We start from the raw sequence: 23,073 nt of genomic DNA, 5'->3' as shown, positions 1-23,073 counted from the left end.
CATTAAGTACATAAGTCCAACGGCATTTATAAATTGGTCTGTAGTACATTGAGGGTGCTTCTGATTCATTGTCCCATGTATTCTGGCAATCCAGGACTTACGTGTTCATTAAAATACTGAAGCTGGATTTCCTCTTTTACAAACTACTAAATATCAAGGTCTGTTTGTTCCTCCATGGGCCATATCTGTCAAAATATACATCTATGCATGGAGCTTTGGTATTTGACAGCTCAGTACTCGAACGTGTAAGACTTTGTTTTTTCATCTAGTGTTGCTAGACATATCAAGTTTTATATCTAGTAATAATACGCATGAATCCTAGCTTTCATTTAACTAACTTCTTTGGATGTCACTCACGAAACCTTGTCTGTCCTTCACTTGATTTCGTTAGTCATGTACATGTACAGTTGATCCTTGAACAATGCAGGGGTTAGGGGCACCCGCCCCCCCCCCACAGTAGAAAATCCACATGTAATTTTTGACTTCCCAAAAACCTACCTAATAATACCTACTGTTGACCGGAAGCCTTATCATTAACATCAACAGTTGACTAACACATATTTTTTATGTTATATATTGTATTCTTGTTATAAAGCTGGAAAAAAGGTTTTGAAAATCATAAAAGTACATTTCATGCTGTACTGTGTCAAAAAAAAATCTGTAAGTAGACCTGTGCAGTTCAAACCCGTGATGTTCAAGGGTCAACTGAATAGTGACAAAGAAACATAACATATTATTCTATTTCATGCTGTTTTAAGATAAATCTATTTTATTGGGCAGAATTACAAAATCAAGTCCCACCTGCACTGGTTTATTCCTTTCCAAGATATTTATTGTTGAAATAGAGCACTCTATATGCTAGCAGGAATCCTGAGAAATATATTGACATTTGGTCCCTAGGAAATCTGAATTTTAAATAATAGTCTAGCAGTTAGGATAAGACTGACTCTCTATGAGCATTGCTTCTTTATCCAGTAGAAAGTGTGAGATTAAAAATAGTTTTCTCTCCAATGTTTAGGTTGGTCACAGCAGATGTAGCTTTTTACACTGGAAATCTTCAAGCCTTAAAAGGCCTTAAAGATTTGGACCTAAATATGTCCGAGATCTGGGAACAGAAGAGGTGATGACATACTGGAAAACTGGGTAGCTCATCTGACCATGGGATGTGTATGTTTATGAAGAAAATGTGGATGCCTGTGATTCAAGAACTGAGCCTCGAACCCAAAGTGAACTGGGATAGGGGAAGGGGAAAAGGAAAGTATCAGTGTTGGGAAACTGGGATTCAGTGGGATCTACAAGGAATGCCATTTTTACGCTTCCTTCAGTGAGGAGTAACTGATCAGGTGTCTATAACATTTTTCATTCTCTCTGGAAACAGACTCAGGTTTCTTTGGACCAAATCCAAAAGAACACATAGCTGTAACACAGCTGTAGTTGACTAGAATGCTCTGTATACTTTATATTAAAAAATGCTTTGCATTTCTTCCAGTGCAATGAAATTCATATGGTGTCCCACCTTATTTAATGATGGTACAATTTAAAATATTAAAATCTTAGTCAACCTCTGTAGAAAGTTTTCTCTATGAAAGTAAAGCTGTTTGAAAAATTATTTTTTTACAGATCTTTCTATAAAAAATAAACATCTTTTGATTGCTTGGATTTAGAAATCAATTTTTGTTTTAGTGACCAATGTCAAGTTTCAGGCCTTGTGTGTCGCATATTTAATCTTTCTACCACCACTGTATGTCAGCTGGGTAAAGCCTTCCAGAATAGTCTAAATACTTGAAAGTCTGATCACAGTAATAATTAAAGAATAAGATATTGGCATTTATTTATGCAACTAATTTAAATACTTTTCAGAAGTGGTATATGAAAGGTTGCAGTTTAATAGCTGTATTTTTATAAAAGTATCTATGAAGGGTTGGTTTGTGGGGTTTTTTTTCCTTTTTATTTCTAGCAAAAGGTAAGAATACATTTTCATATATTCTGCCTATTTATGAGTTCTCATTTTAACATTTAGGTAACATATGAAGTATGGCCCCCTTGAGTTGTTTTTAAAAAGTTACTTTCGACGTGTATATGAACAAAGACCAGGGAGAAAACAGAACTTTTAAAATACAGGCTGCTGTGTTGGGGCCAGAAATATAAGGTGATGAGTAAGTTATTTAAAGATTTTATAATACCTACCTTCAGAACTAGAATCAGCAGCACTCTACAAATAAAAGTGCCTGTGCCTCACCTCATACCGGGAATCTTGCCTAACCCTGTCAGAGTGCCTAACCTTGTGGTGATTATGTACAGTGAAATACTAGTCTTATTTTGTGCTCTTCCGTTTCCTAAAAGGAAAGCCTGTTTTATCATTACTAAGGTATGTCATTGGTTCTTAAACTGTCTAAAATAAAGCTGTAAAAAATTACCAGACTTTATAAGGCAACTTTTTTTTTTAATAGTATACAGTAAACTTTAAATTACAAGCAGCCTACTCAAAAACAAGTATGGAAGAATTAGAAAACGTAATTAATCCTTAGAGAAAAGCCACAAACTACCAGCAGAGCTGATTGGAAAGGTTACTCGTGAATGTTTGTTTTCAAGAAAGCTTCAAGGAAAGGGAACTTTTATAAAGTCATACCTCCACCGCACCATACTAGAGAACAGGGATGTAAAAGAAATACCCTACACCTCTACCCTCCCCCGCCCATCCCTTCAGCTGGGAAAAGAAACATCACTTTGTTCTAATAAATGGAGAGTCTGTGGAAAGCATGGCAGGCATCCCAGCCTTAGGACTAGATGAAAGGTACTAAATACCTTTAGGTTTAATTCCTATGGAAAGAATGATGTGGTTAAGATTCTTAGAAATGCAAAAACTAGATGTGTTTGTTAGGTAACTGGCCAGTGAGTACTTAAATGTTTCAAGAGCAGATCTTCCAACTGATCCAGTAACTGTTTCACAAGAGTAAACCATTTTTCTTCACCATTTCATAAAGTTAGCATTGAAAGTGTACGTGTACACATGGATTGCCTCACAGCTTTATTTTTTGAAATCACAAGCAATTCAAAGTGACCGTCACTGAGGACTCTGTTAAAAGATGTTCCAGCAGAGCTGCCCCAGTTTTAAGATTAAACAGTATTGCACTTTAAGATGAACTAACTTTCAGGGTCCTTTTCAAAGAAGAAAAATATTGCTTCCATCTGTGCTCTTCTTCGACTAAAAGCATATTGCAAAAAAACTCTAAAAATTAACACCACAGGTTACAGTAACATAGTAAAGTACCTGCCGATTTTAGAATCCTAGAGAACATTTCATTGTAAGAAACTGTTTAGCCCATGATTAGTATGAAGTGTACATAGTATTTTCATTTCAGTGGTCCAAGATACGAAGGTTCCCTGATACAATCTTGTTCTCTAATACTGCTCCAGGTGGGATGTCGATTCGGTCACCGTGATTTGCAATGATGATAACTGTTCCCTACATGTCAGGGAAGACAAAACAGAAGAGAGTATATTTAAAACTGCGGCTGAAATGCAACTGATTTTCTTACAATACTAAACTTATGTAGAACTCCTTTTACAACAGAGCCGTTGTACTTATTAGCGATATTAAACCTGAAATTTTCCGTTGAGGAAAATTACGTAATGTGTCCCTCTAAGGAGTCCTGGCAGTAGTTCTAGAGAGCCCGCCTCCGTATCAGAGGTGGTACCAGGAGTGAGAAGTGGACCCTGTGCCACAGCATGACTGGCCCTTTCAAAGAACAACCTGCAAGGTCACCAGCATTATCTACCTTCATAAAGATACTGAGGTGCTTGGTTTATATTTACATATAGATCTGGGTTTGTTTTGTTTTTAAAAAGTTTACTAATATATTTTCATGTCTTAAGTGAGACTGTTTAGATGAGGCAGTATTAGCAACAAAGTTCCATGAACATATATGTGTGTGTGTGGATATCAGCAATAACGTTCTACATACATATAGATGTATATATACACATATATATAGGCCTGTACAGTTGACCCTGGAACAACACATTTGAACTCTCTGGGTCCACTTACATTAATTTTTTTCAATAAATACAGTATAGTACTGTAAATGATTTTCTTAAAATTTTCTTCTCTAGCTTCCTCTATTGTAAGAATATAGTATATATGACTACAAATTACGTGTTAACTGTTAGCAGGAAGGCTTCCAGTCAGCAATAGGCTATTAATAGTTACATTTTGGGGGAGTCAAAAGTTATACATGGGTTTTCGACTACAGAGGGGTCACCCCCACCAAGCCCCTGTGTTGTTCAAGGGTCAGCTGTACACACACACACATTTACATACATTCACCTGTATCTTTGTTTTTCCAAGATCTTCATTTAAGGAGCTTTACTAAAGGAAGAACACATGTAATCTAGGTATGGGATTTTTAAAAAAATAATTAGGAAAAAGCTATTGTATCTTTGGTTCTGAGCTTTAATATTTATACCTAAAGTCCTTCCTATTTCTTAGGCTAGAATGATACTCATCGAAGTACCCAAGTACTACTCTATGTGAATAAATCTCTGTACTGATGACAACCAATTACTTTAGATTATATTCAGTATAAGTTGTCATTTTTTCTACTTTCATTCAGCTTCAAGTAGTCATCTTTGGTGAGCTAATGCTACTTTAACAGTGATTCTCTTTTACAGACTGTCATTTCAGTAAAATAGTACCAGTTCAATTATTTACTGGTGTTTGCTTTCCATTTGAATGCTATATTCCAGAAAGTTCCTATGTAGAACAATTATGATTATATTTTAACTATGTTATATATCTATGGGAGATAGTACTAATACTAAATATTGTGGTAAGCTATTTCATTTTTAAAATGTATTTATGTCTTATAAACATCTGATATAGACTAAGAAGATTTCTTTAAAATAAAGGTAAATTTAGGACTAGAAAGTGAAACCTGTTTTGTAAAGCTGTAAGAACTGTAATTTTCATCAGAACAACACACCTTTAGTGAAACATTCTTGCCAAATGTCACATCTCCTGAAACTGTGAGGTGATCCAATTCAAGCATATCTGGTATACTTTCAAATCTCCTTAGATAATCCTGAACCTGAAGGAAACAAATTGTTTCAAAAAATGGGTTAACAGAAAAAAAACAGGGATTAAATTAACAAACTAGTTTAACTGAACGGTGAAAACACTCTTTATACCCAAGCTCAGGCCCTCTAGGGGAAAAACCTATTTATTAAGCATTTGCTAGATGCTAGATACTGTGCAGGAGAGACCAGGAGATATGAACACTGTCCCTACAATCAAGTAATTTATAACACCACTGAGTAGATCGGACATTAATAAATAAAAAGATAAACATTTTATGCTAAGAGCCCAATGAGTAGTTCAAATAATCTGGAGTTTAGTTGGAAAGAGATCATCACTGAAGCAAGCTTGACTGCAGCTGGGCTTCATGGGATAGGTACGATGCAGAAGAAGTGGAATGTTTCATGCACAGCAACAACTCAGACTATTAAAATGATTATCTTTACCTCTTATTTCCTTAGATTTATAGGCACTAGAAATTGTCTTATAGGGCCTTGTTTCCTATTTTGCTAAGAAAATTAGAAGCAGTCTGAAAAGTTCCACTGACTTCTACCACAACCCATTTGCTCCCTAGCCCATTACTCTGTCCCTTGAGTCCTGGGGTTGGACTGTTTATTCCAACTTAAGGCCAGTCCTTCTTATGGCCTGTTCAAGGATATTGTCCAGTGATTCTTTCTCTGCATCAATTCCAGTCAATGTATAAACATCCCATAAATTCTCCCATCTTTAAAAAGCAGACAGTAAACTCTCAAATCTTATATCCCTTTTTATCTATGGCTGTAATTGTTTTAACAGGGCAGAATTCTTGAATTAGTTGTCTGCGTATCTCCAATTTCTCCTATTCCCTGTTAAATTCCTTCCAGTCAGGCTCCAGAGCTTCTATATTGATAAATCTACGGGTGAATTCTCATTGATCTTGAACCATTCATCTTACTTGAATCAGCAGCAGCCTCTGACACAGATGATCACTCCCTTTCTTGAGACATTTTCAGTTTGGCTTTCAGGACACACACATGCATGGTTTTCTACCCCCCAATTCCTCATCTGTAACTCCTTAGTGACATTTGCTGCTTCCTCTACCTCATCCCCATCCTCTAAGCCTTGGACTATCTTAGGGGATAGTCCTCCCCCCTCCCCCCTAGGTGATCTCTATCTCATGGCTTTAAATACCAGCTATAAACAGAGGACTCTCAAATTTACCTGTCTATTCTAGATTTCTCCTCCAATCTAAAAACAGTCTAATAAATTTGAAAGTCTAATAAATACAGTAGCTCCAAAATTGAACTCCCCATCCTGCTCCCCCTAAACCTACTTCCTCCATCTCCATAAATGTCAGGAAATTCCATGCTTCCAGTTGCACAGGCTAGAAACCCTGCAGTCATCCTTAACCTTTTCTCTCTTGCACTCCCATCTAGTCCAACAGCAAATCCTGTAGGTACAACTTTCAAATACGTCAGAATGTCAACATTTTTTCACTATTTCCACTGCCGCCACCCTGGTCAAAGCCACCATTTCCTTTTGCCAGGATTCCTGCAACAGCTTGGTCTCTCTGATGCTACCCTCGCTCAGCAGATTGGTCACTTCACTCCTCAGCTCGCAACTGTCTGATGATTTCTCATCCACCAGGGGGCGGGGGGGGGGTGGGGAAGCCACCCACATTCCCATATCCAGTTACGAGATTCTACACATTAGGACTGTTCCCTGCCTGACCCAACTGCCCCCCTCCCATCTCTCACTTGCTTACTCTGCCCCAGTCATATTGTGCTGTAAAGTTCCTAAAACACGTTCTTCAGAGCAACTAGCCAGTGCCCACTCACCCCCCCCCCCCATTCTCAGATTAGGGCAGCTAATGTTCTTATCTCCTGCAGGGTACTGAAGAGGCTAGGAAGAGTGAAGGGTACACAAAGGGGCAAGAGTGAGGCTAGGTAGAAAAATGGCTGGGGCGCCTGGGTGGCTCAGTTAAGCATCTGCCTTTGGCTCAGGTCATGATCCCGGGGTCATGGGATTGAGCCCTGCGTCAGGCTCTCTGCTCAGTGGGGAGCCTGCTTCTCTCTCTCCCTCTGCCTGCCGGTGCCCCTGCCAGTGCTCTCTGTCAAATAAAGAATGTTTCTTTAAAAAAAAGAAAAATGGCAGGCAGTACCCTCTCAGGATAGGGGAAGAAGATGAGACTTTGTACCACCAGGATTTTCCTAGCTCAACCAGGCTGATAAGAGACACCCAAAACAGGGAGAGTCCTAAAGTGCTGGATGTTATCCTGGAAATTGCAGCACAACCATGGGACCTAGAATCCCCCATCAATATATGAGGCAGCACATACCTCCACAGCAGGTGGTACTAACCCACAACCAGGACTAGACAGAACAGGCCTGGAGGGCCTAGCAGGACTCCAGGCCAGCCACAAAGGCTCACTCTGTCACACTTCATTAATTTCACGGTATTTGATGTGGTGAAATGTTTTGAATTCCACTCATCATGCCAGGGTGGGGTTTTCCTATACTTGCTATTCTCCCTGCTTGGAATGCTCTTCACCCCAGATACCTGCATAGTGCACTCAATGTCTCAGTGAGACCATCTCTGGCCACGCAGTGTAAAATTATATCAACACCACCCCACCCACACATTCCCTATTCCTGCTTGCTTTTTCTCCATAGCATTTTCCACCACTTGACATACTATACATTTGCTTATTATCATTCTTACTCCACTAGAATATTCATGAAGGCAAGGATTTTAGTCCATTTTATTTACTGCTAACTATCCAGCACCTGGAACACTGCCCAGCACATGGTAGGGGCTCAATATTTGTTAAACCAGAATTAACATTCTCCCACTGACAAAAGCAGTAAATGGTTTTACAAGAGACATAAAGTAAAATGTCCCCAAATTAAACATTCTTTTCCTACTTTTTAGCAAACAGATTTCAAAAGTGAGTTATATCTTTACCTTCTATGGTTGATTCCCTTTAAAAGACATCAAAGACAGAGGAATGTAATAGGTCAGCAGCTGAGATTGTAATTAGATCCCAATTCACATCATTCCAATCATTTTTATACTTATACATTTAAGAACTACAAATTCACACACACACACACACACACACACACACACACACATCTACATCTATAATTACATACCTTTGTAAAAGAACTGCCTAATTTAACCAAGGGTACTGTAGGAAATTCCCGCTTTTCGCTCATTGTCAAAGATCCTGCATTAAGGCTATAGAGGTTTGACATCACCAGCAAGAGATCTGATGTGGTTTTGACAGGTAGAAAGCGGCTCCTAGGAACATTAATACCTAGAGAATTCTCAAAACTTTTAATGGCAGCCCCTACTGCAGTTTCTAACTGAATGACATTCAGGCCTCCATCCAAAGTCTGTAAGAAAGAAAAGTGGGCAGGGGGAGAGGAGAAATAGATTTTAGCAACTTAGTTCCATGTGGGCTGGTTAATATTTGGGGAGTGGTTTCAGAGATCCATTGAAGGAGACAGAATTTTGAGAAGTGACATTTAGCAAGCACGTACCACATGCCAGGTGCTTAGACATACATGGTCTTTTTTTCAGCATCGTAACTCCTGTTTAGAAATGTTTCCATTTTACGATAAAGAACCTAAGGTTCACAGAAAACTCATGCAAGATGCCTGTGGCCAAAAGGCCTTTACGTGACAGAACAACAAGTAAGACCGAGATAGGTTCTCTACTTTGGGCCCAGTGCTCTTGCCACTGCCACAGCCCGGCGGCAAGTAAGAGCACACTAAAGAGATGGGTGTGGACTCTGAAAGACAGCGCCAGGAACTGGAATGACTTACTAGTCAAAAAGGAAGGACCCGTGACCAGATGGGCCAGAGAGCGTGGGCAGTGGATCTGTGTGTAGCCTACCTACTATGATCTTAGGAACCAGGGAGGCAAAGGCTGCAGCTCTGGCTTACCTTTGGATTCACAATGATCTCCATATCAATAGCATTTTGCTCCTGCAGTCTTTTAACTGCTGCAAGAGAGATCCATAGGTTGTTTGTGTTAAATATTTTGAATTTTGATACAGACTTGAACTCGTCAACATGTGCTTTTGGCACTTGAGCGATTTCCACAAGTCTCAGTTTGCCTTCATACTGGGTAAGTGTCCCACCCTAGAAAGGCAGAGAGGAGTGTGTGAGTACCTGCACATCTCTCCCAGCACAACCATACCACACTAGTTCTAGTCCGGGAAAGTGTTAGAGAAAAGACACTGATGATAAGATCCCTCAGAAATAAAATGTTTTGGCATTGATTCAATCTGTGATACACAGCAACATACATATGATGGAAGAACCAAAGAAAATATTCAGGTTGTCATTTTATACTGTATACCCACCCTCTTGGCCATAGTAAAAGCCCTGGGAGTACATCAGAGTCTTCCTCACTTTTCGAAGGTCTGCCACAGGAACAGCCATTCCTCTCATTCCCAAACCACCGTCCATCACTCAACAACTAGTCCTATTACCTCAGACCCTGCTCTGATAGGCTCTGGGATAAGAGGAGAAAAGGGAGGACAGAGGCAAAAGTGGGTGAGAAGTGACCCCCTGAGTGGCATCAGCTTAGAGATGTTCTTACAGTCATGAGGCCACAGCAGTGTGCGGCGAGGGGAACGTTCACTCACATGTCAGGGGGCACAGAGGCACAGAACCCAGCCTAGGGACTGACCATTTTAGTATATCCACACACCACCTGTTTCTCTTCCTCCCTGTGGCCAAGCAGTAAAACCTTTGTACCATTTCATGACCACTAAACACAAAAAGTTAAACAAATTTTTTTTGCAACTACAGAGATATTACAGTGATTAAAAAATACATATAAAAATGCATAGGTAGAAATAATAAATTTTCACTAAAGGAAAAATAAAATAAATACACTTAAGCACCAAACTAGAATATCAAGGGTTTGAACAAACATTTGAAAGTGTTTTCACTTATCCTATAAATAAATGTGGAACTGTTTTGAGTTAAAATCGCCCATATAGATTATTCAACAATACTGTTAAATCTCAATTTATATACATACAGTTATATCAGGTGGAACTTAGGGTACTCCACAGAATACTATCTCACTCTGTCTTACAATGATGTTACCAAGTGGATGAATCTGTTTTGTTTACCACTGAAACCTTCCAATTAAAAAAAAAAAAAAGCATCTGGACTACATAACCTATGCAGTATGAAGATGTCAATCCCCAAACTGCTTCTCTCAATATTTACCTTTACATCTGCACGTGTTTTATTTGTGACTTCCATGACAAATTCACAGGGTTTTCCATTGGGTGGGTTCATTAGATGATTAAGAATATAAAGATCCACGGTGGCACCCAGATTATCTATGTTAGACACAAAAATATACTCTTTGCCTTCTCCTATAAGGGTGTCGAGCAAACCAGAGTTGTAGAAACTGGCGTAAATATCACCATGACCTGGAGGGTACCAAGCTTCTGTATTTTCCCCTGAGTATGAGACGTCCTTTGCTACAGGTAGTAAAGATTCTTTATTAATCCTCGGGTACCTTTAAAAAACAAAACAAACAAAAGGTCTTTTTCAGTATCAATTCTGTAAAGTATTCCGGACCTTCAAGTAAAACAATGCATTTAACGTTAAATAAAACATCCCTCCTTTTCAGTCTATCAATAGTAATGTAATCATGGGTAAATCCATTTAAGAAAATCTCTTATCTGTGTTGTCCAGTAATCAGTTTCCTAGATCATAATATCTGCTGCAAAAAAAATTTCCATTGTCATAAAGATGGGAGGACACCTCATGTTTTTAGGGTATTAATAGATTTTATGACTCTACAAGAGGAGAAATAATGTCATTAAGTAAACTTCTCAAACTTCTTTGGTTATGGAATTATTCTTTTCCCTCCAAATTTGGAAAAATCTGCCCATTCTTACAAACATATATTCAGGGATGGTGCTCTTTCTTTCCCAGAAAGTCAACAGGCGATTAGTGCTCTGGGACGTTTGCTCCCTACCACAGTGAGAACAGCAGTGGGGGCTGGCAGTTGGGGGAGAGGGAAACAGGAGCTAACGCTGTGACAGACTAAGGACCAACCAGAAGATGGAGGCAGAGCACCTGCAATGTAGAAAGTGTCCATGAAAAACCAGATTAAACGACAACAAATGGTTGACAACTTTTAGAAATACCTGTTCTGTACAAGTTCATATAGACCCATATTTATCCTTAGATGGAAGACTTATTTCCCCAGTTGCCTGGGCTTTATCAAAATGCATCATCTGAATTGCTTTCTACAGGCATACCTAGGAGATAGTGCAGGTTCGGTGCCAGACCACAGCAATAAAGCAAATACCGCAATAAAGTGAGTCAAGTCAATGTTTTGGCTTCCCGTGCATATGAAAGTTATGCTTACACTATACTGTAGTCTGTTAAGTGGGAAGTAGCATTATGTCCGAGAAAATGTATATCCCTCAATTTAAAAAAGTATTGCATTGCTCAAAAATGCTAACCATCATCCGGGCTTTCAGCATGTCATAATCACTGATCACAGATCACCATAACAAATGCAATAATAAAGAACAAGTTTGAAAGATTGTGAGAATACCAAAATGTGTGACACAACGTAAACAAATGCTGCTGGAAGAGTGGCACCAATACCAATAGACTCATGTAGGGTCTCATGCAGGGTTACCACAAATCCTCAACTTGTGTAAAAAAAAAAAAAAAAAAATGCAGCATCTACAAAGCACAATAGAAATGCAATCAAATAAGGTATGCCTGCACCTACTTTCCCTTCCTCAAAGTAGAAGATTTTTTCCCAGGATTTATTACATTTCCCCCAAGCCTGTTCAGGATGTTGAAAAATTTCTTCCCACATGAAAGAAGGTTATCAATACTGTAGAACATATAAAAATTTTCATAGATCCACATGGAACCCAAATATGCCCTCAGAAAGCAATAACCTAAGCCATCCTCAAATATTCTGCACATGGAGCAAGCGGATTTTCTCTTAGGAAGGATCACAGAGTGATTATAACAATCACCTATCTATGAACAAGTATTCAGACTTTAAAGACATTGAACATTTGCAAACATGAGTTTTTGGCACATGTACATCTTGAGGCTGCTCTGTTTAAACAAGACAAAGAAATCTTTGTTTCCCAGAAGTAACACCCTTCAGACTTTTTCTTTTTTTTACTTATTGTACCTGCTTTGATTAAAAGTGTAGATTTTCACACGACAGTGATTGTACTTCTGTAGTATTTTTTTTGTATCTTCATCCGTGTTAAAAGAGTTCATTAGAACAAGAGGAACATCTGTATTGTAGGTTTTGTTCAAATGCTAGGGAGGAAAATAACAATCAGATTACCCAGACCTACTTTTCTTTCACTTAAAAATGTAAAACTATCCAAAACATCACCTATATGTAGCCAAATACATTTAGCATAAGCCAGACATTTTGCTAAGCAGTTCACCAGACTTGCTCATTAAATCACAATCCCATGAGACAAAAACTATTGTCTGCAATATACAGATGGCTAACTAAGGGCCAGAGAGGCGGCAGGTCAACAGCAGAGCTGGGACACCCCCCACAGCCCAACTCTGGAGCTGTGTGCCCAGCCAGTGCCCTGTGGCCTTACTGGATAGGTGAATGCTGACAAAGCATTTACTCTGTGTCCAGAGCACAGTGGGGATGGAAGTACAAATGTTATAAAGACATGGGTCTCTAGTCTCAGGATTAATGTCAACAACTATGACATTAATTTTCCCAACTGAAATCTTTTCAGTCTCTAGGAAGAGTTAAGAGGCAACACACAGTGAGAAGAAAACAAGTTCTCAGAAGTCATATAGTCCCGTGTTCACACAGGGAATCTTGGGCAAGTAAATCAACCTCTCTGTGCCTTGGCTTCCTCACACCTGTAAAATGGAGATGACAATATAAAGAGTACTTATCTTACGGAGTTGTTGAGAGGAACAAATGAGTCCATGAAAAGAGCTCACAGTAATACTCAGTGTACAGAACATGCCAGATGAGCGTTAGTCGGGGCTGCTGCTAGTGTTGCTACTCTCGCTGCCAGCACGTACTGGACAGTAGACACAGAGATGAAAAAGCCTGCCCCTGAAGAACTAACTTACGGCCCATGATTAATGACTTTATCATAAGAGAGAGGGCAAGGACAGTTCTTAGCATCCATGGCTGCCAACCAGATATGGAAATTCTCCCCGGGCCTGCCAAAAGGGGTTAATAAAGCCAGATCATCCCAGCTGTGATGAAGGCTGCCACCAGAAAGCAAGGCGGGAGAGGTGGGGAGATCAAAGGAGAATCCAAAAAGATCCAGAGATTTCAACAACCACAAATGGTATTTAAAGATCAAAAGCTTTTATTTTATATCACCCTATGGATTTGCCCTTGGGAACGTCAACCTTTTTATATTCTAATAAAGAAACTAAAGATAGCAAGCTCCTTGACTAGCTCAAATCCACATCTGTTATTTTATAAGGTAACATTTATAATAACCTAAAACTGGTTTTAGTAGTTCATGAGAAAGGCTGAATGTTACTCACTTCAATTTGCTGAACGGTCAGATCCAAAAAGGTATTCTCATTCCTCACACCGATCAGACTTTTTGGGCCTTTGCAGCCCATGCTGGTTCCCAAACCTCCGTTGAGTTTCACCACCACCAGCTTGTTCAGCACAGAAGATATATTATCAGGTAAGCCTCTGGCCTTTATCTTTTCATAGGGTTGAATCTGAAATTAAAAATTACATAATTCAAATAGCTTTATGAGAGGTTAAGTCCAATCAATCTCAGGGTTATTTCCATGTGTCCTTAAAGTGTTTTGCTCTTCTCCATGGAAGGTTTCAACTACATTTCCTTTAACATCACAAGTCCTCCCCGCACAAAATCAAGTACTTACTTACAGGCAACTGCTCTTGCCCAAAGCCATTCAGTGGTTCATTTACATTACAATGGAGTACAAGAAGGGGGGAAAGTTACAGTCTACAAATACTTGTCTGGCTGGTGAGGGCATCTAAGTCACTTGGACTACGTTTAAAAACTTAGAATTCCCAATTTGCATCAATATAGTAAAGGGGATACACAAAATTCATCAAATCTGCAAACATTTCTGGTGCAGTGTGGATTGACTTCAATTCTGGAGAAGTACGTATATGATCATACATTATTCCTTCTCCCAAAGGAGGCAAAAACCAAAACCAAAATGTTCTTGCCTTTCTCCTCCATTCAATAGTAAATCTTCAGAGGAAGAAGGTGGCATGGGGTTTTTATATTTCTAGGTATGTAACAAGGACAGAATACCTTAAGAATTTAACTGTCAGGCATCACCGCATAGTATGAGCTGAGCTGTTGTTGTTTTGCTACCTATAGAGGCTGTGTGGATGGGTGGTGGATGAAGTCTGTAATTGGGAAAGGAGTTGACAGGCTCACATTCCAGTGATTAGGCTGTGGAGGCAAAAATCCCTTTATGCTTGGTCAATCACACATACATGTCCTATGTCAACTCCTGACCACATCATTTCTGCTCTTAGCAGTTCTTTCCACAAAAACTAGTCTGGGGCTCTTATTTCCTCTACCCTGCAAGACACTCTGTTAACTGCCAACTGCAGATGAATGCACTTTTTGCTTGGTGTAAATGCTGAGAAATAAGAAACACTCTTCGCTAAGACTCTACACTGACTACCACCTCTAGTTATCACTCATTCTGAATTAGTTCCTAACGTGGTAGGATCGCCAATCTTCCTGGTAAGTGTCACTAAGCAGTCTTCAGCAGTCATTCATATTTAAAAGGGCTGGTGACAGGGAAAGACCAGAGGAGGGGACTGACTTGTGGGCACCATGGCCCTCAGTGGGTGCTGCCTAAGTACTAGAATGCTAACCACCAAGGAAAAGAAGGATGATGCGGAGGCAGGAAAGAACACGGACTATACTGGTTGCTTCTCTGGCAGCACTTGGTCCCAGTGAGGACAACATATGGATGACAACAACTTGGGATACCCAACACACACGCAGTGCCTGTGGCCCAGCTGACTGGCATTCCTTGAAGGATGTTTTGACCCCACTGTCATGAACATCGTTTCTTCAGCATGTCAGAGAAACTGGTAATATCGTTTGAGAGAAAAAGTCCAATTTCAATGCTATACTACTGGAAAAGTAGGAGATAACAGAGCTGGAACTTGTCACCCTACTATAACATGGCGGTTTATAATCCTTCATCAGCAGAGCTCTTGAAATCAACCAGTCAGTAAAAGGAATGCCACTGTGATATAATGGCTTCAAACAGTCTATTATTAGGTTAGGAGAATTTCTTGGGCACATGACATTTACTCAAAAGAGTTAGCAAATGGAACCAAGCCAATTATTTTCCAATTATCTTTTAAAAGCCAAGAATTTCCATTTAGCAGTTACTTTTGACTTCCAAAAAAGAATCTAATATTTACAGAGGGCTCAAAAGGGTGTGAAAATCAATTTAACTAAAACTCCCTAGTTCATGCATTCATTTTAGGTAAACTTACTAGTTCAGAAATATTTTTACCTATTTAATGCTTCTTTTAATATGCCTCTTAAAAAACAGAATACATAAAAGAATTTTTTTCTACACATGGTGAGACAGGCCTACATTTTCCAATTTCACCTAAAAGATTTTCAGTATGAAACATCATACATTCAAGTTTATAAAAATTATACAGTTGAAAGAATAATGTAAATAAAAAAGAATACTGCTGTAACTTAGAAGCCTCCTTGAGTCTGTCTCTGGTCAGATTCCTCTTCCACCCCTAGTGGTAACCACCATCTTGACGTTTACACTTTAGTTTTACCACCTGTGTATATATCCATAATGGTAATATTTTACTTAATTTTGTCTCTAAATTTTTTACTTTCTTCTTTAATTCAATGTTATATTTAAGAATAATTCACATTAATGCATAAAGCTGTAGTAATTCACTTTTCACTGCCATATAGTATTCAATTTATATATCCATTAGAATAAACAAAACTGTCATTATTCACAGATGATATGATTTTATATATAGAAAATCCAAAGACCCTACAAATAAATTATTAGAATAATGTGAACATAGCAACATTGAAGACACACGGTCAATATTTTAAAAAACAAACAAATGAACCCTTGGACTCTGCTGGTGGGAATGTAAAATGGTATGCAGCTGTTAAAGAAAAAAGTATGGTGGTTCCTAAAAGAATTTTAAAATAGAATACTGTATGATCTACCAAGTCCACCTCTGCATGTACCCCAAAGAACTGAAAGCAAGTTCTCAAAGAAATGTTTATACACTCACCTTCATGGTAGCATTTATTCATAATACCCGAAAAGTGAAAGCAACTCAAATGTCCATTACAGATGAATGGATAAGACAAAATGTGGCATACACATACAACGGAATATCATTCACCCTTAAAAAGGGAAAGAAATTCTGACACATACTACAACAGGAACAAACCTTGAGAATATGTTAAAGTGAAATAAACCAGTCACAAAAAAAAACCCCAAACACTTCCATGATTCAACTTATATGAGGCACCTAGAGTAGTCAGATTCATATAGACAGAAAGCAGAAGGGTGGCTCCCAAGGACTGGGGTAGGGAAGAATGGGGAGGTGTTTAATGGGAACAGTTTTAGTTGTGCAAGATCAAAGAGTTCTGTGAATGTACTTAACGCTAATGAATTGTGTTTAGAAATATTTAAAAATGGTTTAAAAAGATGAACTCTTTATGAAGAATTAGAAATAGGATTGATTAAAAAGGTACCTTTTATTACACTATGAAAAATAACAAATCCTTAGGAATAAATCTTTAAAAAGATATGCTAGAGTTTTACACTGAACACTTCATAAAACATTTTTGAGAAAAGTTAAAAGACTTAAACTCAGGGATATATTTATCACGTTTATAAACTAGAAGACTACTAATGTAAAAATGTCAATTCTCCCAAACTGATCAATGCAATCCTAATTAAAATCTCAACAGTTTTTTATGTGGAAGCTGACAAGTCAATTTAAAGTGTGTATAAAAATGCAAAGGGAAAAAAATAGACAAGATATTCTCAAAACCACCAAGTTGGGAGAACCGAATTTGTTGACAGTAAAATTTGCCATCCTAACCATTTTTAAGTGTACAGTTCAAGTATTAAGTATATTCATGTTGTTAGGCAGCCTATCTCCAGTATTATTTTTGTCTTGCAAAACTGGGACTATCCTTATTAAAAAAACATGTTCCAATTCCCTCTTCCGCTCATCTCCCAGCAACCACCCTTCTGTCTTCTGCCTCTATGAGTTTGACTACTGCTCTCGGTACCTCAGACAAGTGGAATTACACAGTGTTTGTGACTGACTTATTTCACTTTGCATAATGTCCTCAAGAATCATTCAGCATTCTTTTTAAAAAGTGGCTTATAGGTCTGAGAATATTCCAAATTAATGCAGATTTTTCCAGGAAAAGGTCCATTTTTAAAGTTTATTCACGTGTATGCAATGTATCTGGGAAAAGGGGAATTGGTATGAAGGACTGGAATACAGGTTACAGGTTGACAAATCTATGGCAAATTGAGTCTTATAAAACTTCATATTCCATTTGCAGATACTAAAAGTGGACAGGATACAAGTTCTCAAGTCTCAGTTTAGTAATTGGAAAACAATCTATTTGAATTTATTGAACAGTACACCCTAACTCTGAATTAAAAAAATGAAAGGTTATGAAAAGACTACTACGAGCAAAACCATGGTTCTAAAAGTACAAATGTAAGAAAATGCTGCTCTTCAGATACATGTGAAAACAATGTAGAACAGACTTGGGTTTCAGACATCATTCAACACCTGTGTTCTTAATTTCCTAGTATCTCTAAGGGATAGGCAGCCTGTCGTTTCAAGGAAAAAACTGCAGAAATATAAACAATATAAAAAGATTTCTTCATAATTAAGTATGTAGTCAAAACATCAACAGGATGGCACTTTTTTCACTGTCACTCTCTAGACATAGTGCTGTCCAACAGAACTTTGTACAATTATGGAAATGTCTTATTTGTGCTGGCCACATGTGGCTGTTGAGTACTTGAAATGTGGCTAATGCAACTAAGGAGCTAAAGTTTTCATTTTGTTTAATATTAATGTAAATCGACACACATGGCGAGCAGCATATGCAGTTCTAGATGGTCTATTTAAAAAAATCAACTAAGGAATCAGAATGTTTTTCAATTTTTAAAAATATTTATTTATTTGAGAGAGAGAGCATGAGCAGGGGGAGGGGAGGAGGGAGAAGCAGGCTCCCCGCTCAGCAAGGAGCCCGATGCAGGGCTGGATCCCAGGACGCCAGGATCATGACCTGAGCCGAAGGCAGACGCTTAACCGACTGAGCCACCCAGGAGCCTTATGTTTTTCATTTTAATATAACTCTGCCAGGATCCTTTTTTGTTCAATGTAACCTTTTTTCACTTTAATAGCACTGACATTACAAGACATTTGACTAAACACATAAAAAGATGAGCTAAAACCTATTTTTTTCTTGTCTTTAGTAATCAACATTCCATTTATACAACAATGCACAGTAGTAAGCTTTTTACTAAGATACACTGATGTTCAACTTCGGTCTCAGAATCTGACCAAATAATCTGTATTCAGCTTTAGCTTAACCCTTTTGAAGGCTGAATACCAACCACTATACCTCAACACCAGCTCAGGAGTCCTGGAACTATCATACTTACTCGTACATCATAAGAGTATTATCACATCTTACTATTTTAGCAACATGAGCCAATTCAAACAAGGCATACCATTGGGATTAACTATCAATATCTGAATAATCTGTTTCAAATCAAGATAAACATTCTAGATGTAACTTGGGGTGAAAAATTTCATGTAACATGAATGTTCTACCAGTCTAATATAAATGATTACTACAAGAGTAAAAATTGCTACATTTTAAAAGCTGTTCTTTTGTATACAACATTTGCAAATATTTCAGGTAAATTTAAATTGGGAAACTGAGGGTAAACATAAAAATTGAATATGTAGGATATCTTTAGGAAGAATACGATTTCCTTTTTGAACTGACAAATGTTTATACAGATTTACATACTAATATCAAGGAAATAATGTATATTGGATTATATCTTAATTCTAGCCTTTAAAGAAATGTTTGGTATACTAACATGCATAGCATTAAAGTGAGTTTTAGGAACCATGTTTAATTTTTAGCTATTTAATTCCCTTTAGGGCATGAGTCTTTAAGAAAAAACACTAGCAGGAATTTTTCGCTTCCTGTGAAGATGAATTAAAAAACAAATATCATCTTGTGCCTAAAATTTCACCAATAGAAAAAAAACCCTCCCAAATCATATATATTCAAGGTAAATCATCTTTGATCCACACACCATAAAGAATATAAAGTTCATGAAAAGTATTTAAAGAAGAAGTTCATTTTGTTCACACCAAACTTAAAAACATGCATTCTATTAGAATACTTCAAGATCATTCTTTATGACTGAATCTATGGAGGCTAAATAAATTTTTTCTTGTATCCCAAGCCCTGTTCTAGGATAGTGATAGAAGCTGTCAGGTCTCGTAATGATTTTAAAACTAAGCCATTTGACTTTTAGCCAAAAGATATATCAAGTATACTTTTAGTTTTAAGTCGAATCTCCCCAGGCTTGGTATCTTAAGAACTTGAGTTTAAATTTTAAATGTAATTCTGAATTACTTTTCAAATATTTGGTATGAAATAAAATGAACTGATTCATACATAACATCAAGTTCCAAAACTGAGTTAATAAAGACTTTTGGGCACAAGCCCAGACGACTCACAAGTAGAAAGACTTGTTTACCATCAAGTTGAGTGGCCAGAACGCTCTGTGAAATGCCACATTTAGAACCCTCCACCCCAAGCTGAGTGGGCAAGGAGTCACTGCACCTCTACAAATGTAGAGGTTCAAGGAGCCACGGTTCTTCTCGAGATGCTTTCAGTAATACCACGGGTCTTGCTATATCTAATCTTTAGCAGCTAATTAAAAACAGGCCTCACCGAGGAACTTGATTGCCAACAAGAAGAGGACTTAGCAGACTATGGAGGGAAAAGGAAGAAGAGTCACAAGGTGCGAAGTAACAGTTGTGACGAGGGGAGCGATGTCCAGAATGGTCAGGTTAGTGTTACTGCTGGAAGCCTTCATTGGGCTTTTATCAGTTACGTTTCGTGACTTATATCCACCCCACTCACAGAAACAGACAAAGACACACACATGTGCAAAGAAAGGTACAATCATTCGAGTCCAGAAAGCCAGGACACTTGGTCTCAAGTTTATTACAGGTTAAATTAGGCGGTAAGCACAGTTTTCCATCACATAAACCACCTTATGTGCCAACACAAGTTCTTTCTGTTGGTGATGCTGTCCACACCCTCACCAGGGATCCCACAGAGTTCAGTTTAGTTCAACAAACCAAGGGGATTTGTGTTAGAAAGTTGCTTGGCAACAGCTGAAGTTACACCAGACACACACCTAAGTCACAGAGACAGTTTTAGACTGGCCCCTCACTTTTCCTCTTCTCAGCTGCCCCAGGAGAATGCACAAAGACATCTACTCATGCAAAGATGGATGGTGTTCAGAGATGACAGGGAGTACCACGCACTGCTGGACACGACCTCGATGTTATTCTGACTTAATCACTTCCGTCAATCACTAGAGCGATCTTTATGCTCTCAATACTGGTCACCCTGTTTCTCTTTCTCCCAGACATGAAGAGAATTGGAAGATGACCTCTACTGTAACTAAAACACACAGGAGAGTAACCACGGCAAGTGAAGTGGAGCAAACTCCATGAGGCTCCCTGTAAGATGCACAACAGAAGGCTAGGCCACTCATGCTCCCTTCTCCTGGGAGAAAAGAACTGGTCAAATACCCAACTTCCTCTGGGCAGTGAACAAAAGAAAGTAGTTGGCAACGTACTAAAGAACGTGACTTAAGATTCTTCCCTGTAGGATGCCAATCTAGTTTTCTGCAGACTCTGAAGGATTTTTAAGAAGATCTTTTAAAAATGGTCTACCATGATCTGTACCTTGCCAAGTCTGTTCACAACTTAGTTTCCAGTTAGAAGAAAAGCTGAATTCATTACACAGTCATGGACACACTGTTCCTATTAGCAGTAGTATAACCCAGTTCTTGGTAGCATATTTGTGCTATTCCTGGAGGCAGTGCCAAATACCCAAAACAAGCTAACAGTACCTGCCCTGTTATGGTTCACAAGGGTGTGATTATTGCAATCCAAAAGATCTTTTTTTCAACAAAAGCAAGTTTGCCTGAAAGAAAACGAACTACATAAGTAGTGAAACAAGTTTGGAATGATGCTCCATAGGTACAGGAAATATTCTAAGAACGTAAGCTTATTCGCAAAACCCTTACTGCATGGTGTCTGTGTGCCAAGTTCAGTGCCAGGCACTTTCACATATCATCTCTTCAATTCACATCTCTAAGGTAATGACTCAAATCTGGGTCAACCGAAAGCTCCTACACATTAATCACTTACCTAAACCAAAGGGTTTTTTTTTTTTTCACTAAGGAAAAACTGGCAAATCATGTACATTATCACATGGTCCACCAACAAACTCACCAATTAGCCCCTCAGTCACCAAGATGAGCTCAACCCCTATTGCATAGGGCAACTAACACCATCATATACGGGAATGCCCTCAACCTTCTGTCACCAGAGGCTCAGAATCTTCCTGCATCTCCGTTTCTCCCCATTCCCCCTTCCTTCTGGTTACGGGAGGCTGACCTGGTAGGCAAGCTCTCTGCCAGTGCCCATCTCAAGAATCTATGTCATCAATCATCCAGTCTCTTTGGCAGCTTCTCCCTCTCTATTCCCTTCCATTGACATGAACATATTCAACACTTGCCATCTAAAAACCAAGAAAGAAAACAATAGTGCATTCACTCGTTCATCCTTTTCTACACCCACATCCCTTTCTTCTCCCTCTTCATGGAGGCAGGGCTTCCTGAAAAAGTTGCTGCACTCACCTCTGCTTCCTCACCTCCCGTCCCTCACTCACCCACTGCAATCTGGTCTTCTCTACAGCTCAGTGAACTGCTCTTAACAAGGTCATCTACATCCTCTTAATTGTGAAATCCTATCAGTGACATGAATTCTTCTCTTGCGTGCTCAGCTGCATTTGATGTAATTGACCACACCTTCTGTCTTGACATGCTCTCTTCTCCTTGACTTCTGAAACACCACATTCTGTTTTCCTCCTCTTTCTGCTTGTTCCTTTTTAAACCCATTCTAGGTAGACCTCCTCTTCCCAGGCAATCTGCTCTAATCTTGTGGCTTCATTCATTCACTCCTATCTCTATGGGACCAAGACAAACCCAGCTGCTAAGCCAGGAGACTCTTCACATCTGATCAATGACCGCGACCTGTGAGTCTCACGAAACTGTCCCTGCTTCCAGTCAGCATCCTGCTTACTGCTCACCTGTGTTATCGTAGTGGTGGCCTCCATGATCTCCTTACGTCTCTCCAATCCACCTTCACCTTGCAGGTGGCAATCTTTTAGAAAGGAACATCTGAACATGTTTCTCTCATTATTACATCATTCACAAAATAAAGCACTGACATGGCATGGCAGAGATTATTAGCTGCCTGCCCCAATATAATTTTTTCCTTTCTACTTAAGAACGCTGATTTTCAGCTGGGCACACCACCGTCCCAAATAAAAGATTACATTTCCCAGCCTCCCTTGCAATTATTTGTGCCAAAGTTGTGATTAAGTGGAAGTGAAAGATTTCCAGGAAGTCTCTGTGAAAGTGCAGGGGCATGCCCTTCTTCCTCCTTCCTGCTGTTTAGAATGGAGACATGCTGACCAGAGTTCATTCAAGTAGCCAACTGGGACCATGAGGAGATGTGCTAAGGATGGCAAGAGTGGCAAGACAGACAAGCCCAGGTTCCTGATGAGCACCGTGCAGCCATACTAGCTCTGGATTGCCTCTCTCTAGATTTGTTAT

General features: G+C 38.8%; 2 protein-coding genes across 10 annotated transcripts in view; one reads left to right on the top strand and one right to left on the bottom strand.

Annotated features, from left to right (window-relative positions):
- The window catches only part of VPS54 (VPS54 subunit of GARP complex), a 140,712-nt gene that overhangs the window by 82,559 nt on the left and 35,080 nt on the right, over positions 1–23,073 (top strand). For 3 of the 8 annotated variants that reach the window (XM_087863438.1, XM_087863435.1, XM_087863437.1), the window contains exon 23: positions 95–2,416. The exons of 3 other annotated variants lie outside the window; for them this stretch is intronic. In XM_087863438.1, coding sequence (XP_087719564.1) covers positions 95–269 — 175 coding nt within the window. In that variant the 3' untranslated portion in view covers positions 270–2,416. Of the gene's footprint in view, positions 1–94; positions 2,417–23,073 lie in introns of those variants that run through there. 2 more of the 8 variants (XM_045788095.2, XM_045788092.2) reach the window with 1 other exon arrangement.
- Positions 3,000–23,073, bottom strand: part of UGP2 (UDP-glucose pyrophosphorylase 2) — a 66,050-nt gene continuing 45,976 nt past the window's right edge. For both annotated transcript variants that reach the window (XM_045788097.2, XM_087863442.1), the window contains exons 4-10: positions 13,618–13,803; positions 12,260–12,393; positions 10,306–10,603; positions 9,004–9,201; positions 8,209–8,451; positions 4,983–5,087; positions 3,000–3,466 (exon numbers count right to left, since the gene is read on the bottom strand). In XM_045788097.2, coding sequence (XP_045644053.1) covers positions 3,359–3,466; positions 4,983–5,087; positions 8,209–8,451; positions 9,004–9,201; positions 10,306–10,603; positions 12,260–12,393; positions 13,618–13,803 — 1,272 coding nt within the window. In that variant the 3' untranslated portion in view covers positions 3,000–3,358. The remainder of the gene's footprint in view (positions 3,467–4,982; positions 5,088–8,208; positions 8,452–9,003; positions 9,202–10,305; positions 10,604–12,259; positions 12,394–13,617; positions 13,804–23,073) is intronic.

The sequence above is a fragment of the Ursus americanus genome, chromosome 7 (assembly GCF_024610735.1).
Source record: "Ursus americanus isolate L20-20 chromosome 7, mUrsAme1.1.p, whole genome shotgun sequence".
Classification (NCBI taxonomy): Eukaryota; Metazoa; Chordata; class Mammalia; order Carnivora; family Ursidae; genus Ursus; species Ursus americanus.
Note: the sequence above shows the minus strand (reverse complement) of the source record. Positions and strands in the feature narration are given on the sequence as shown.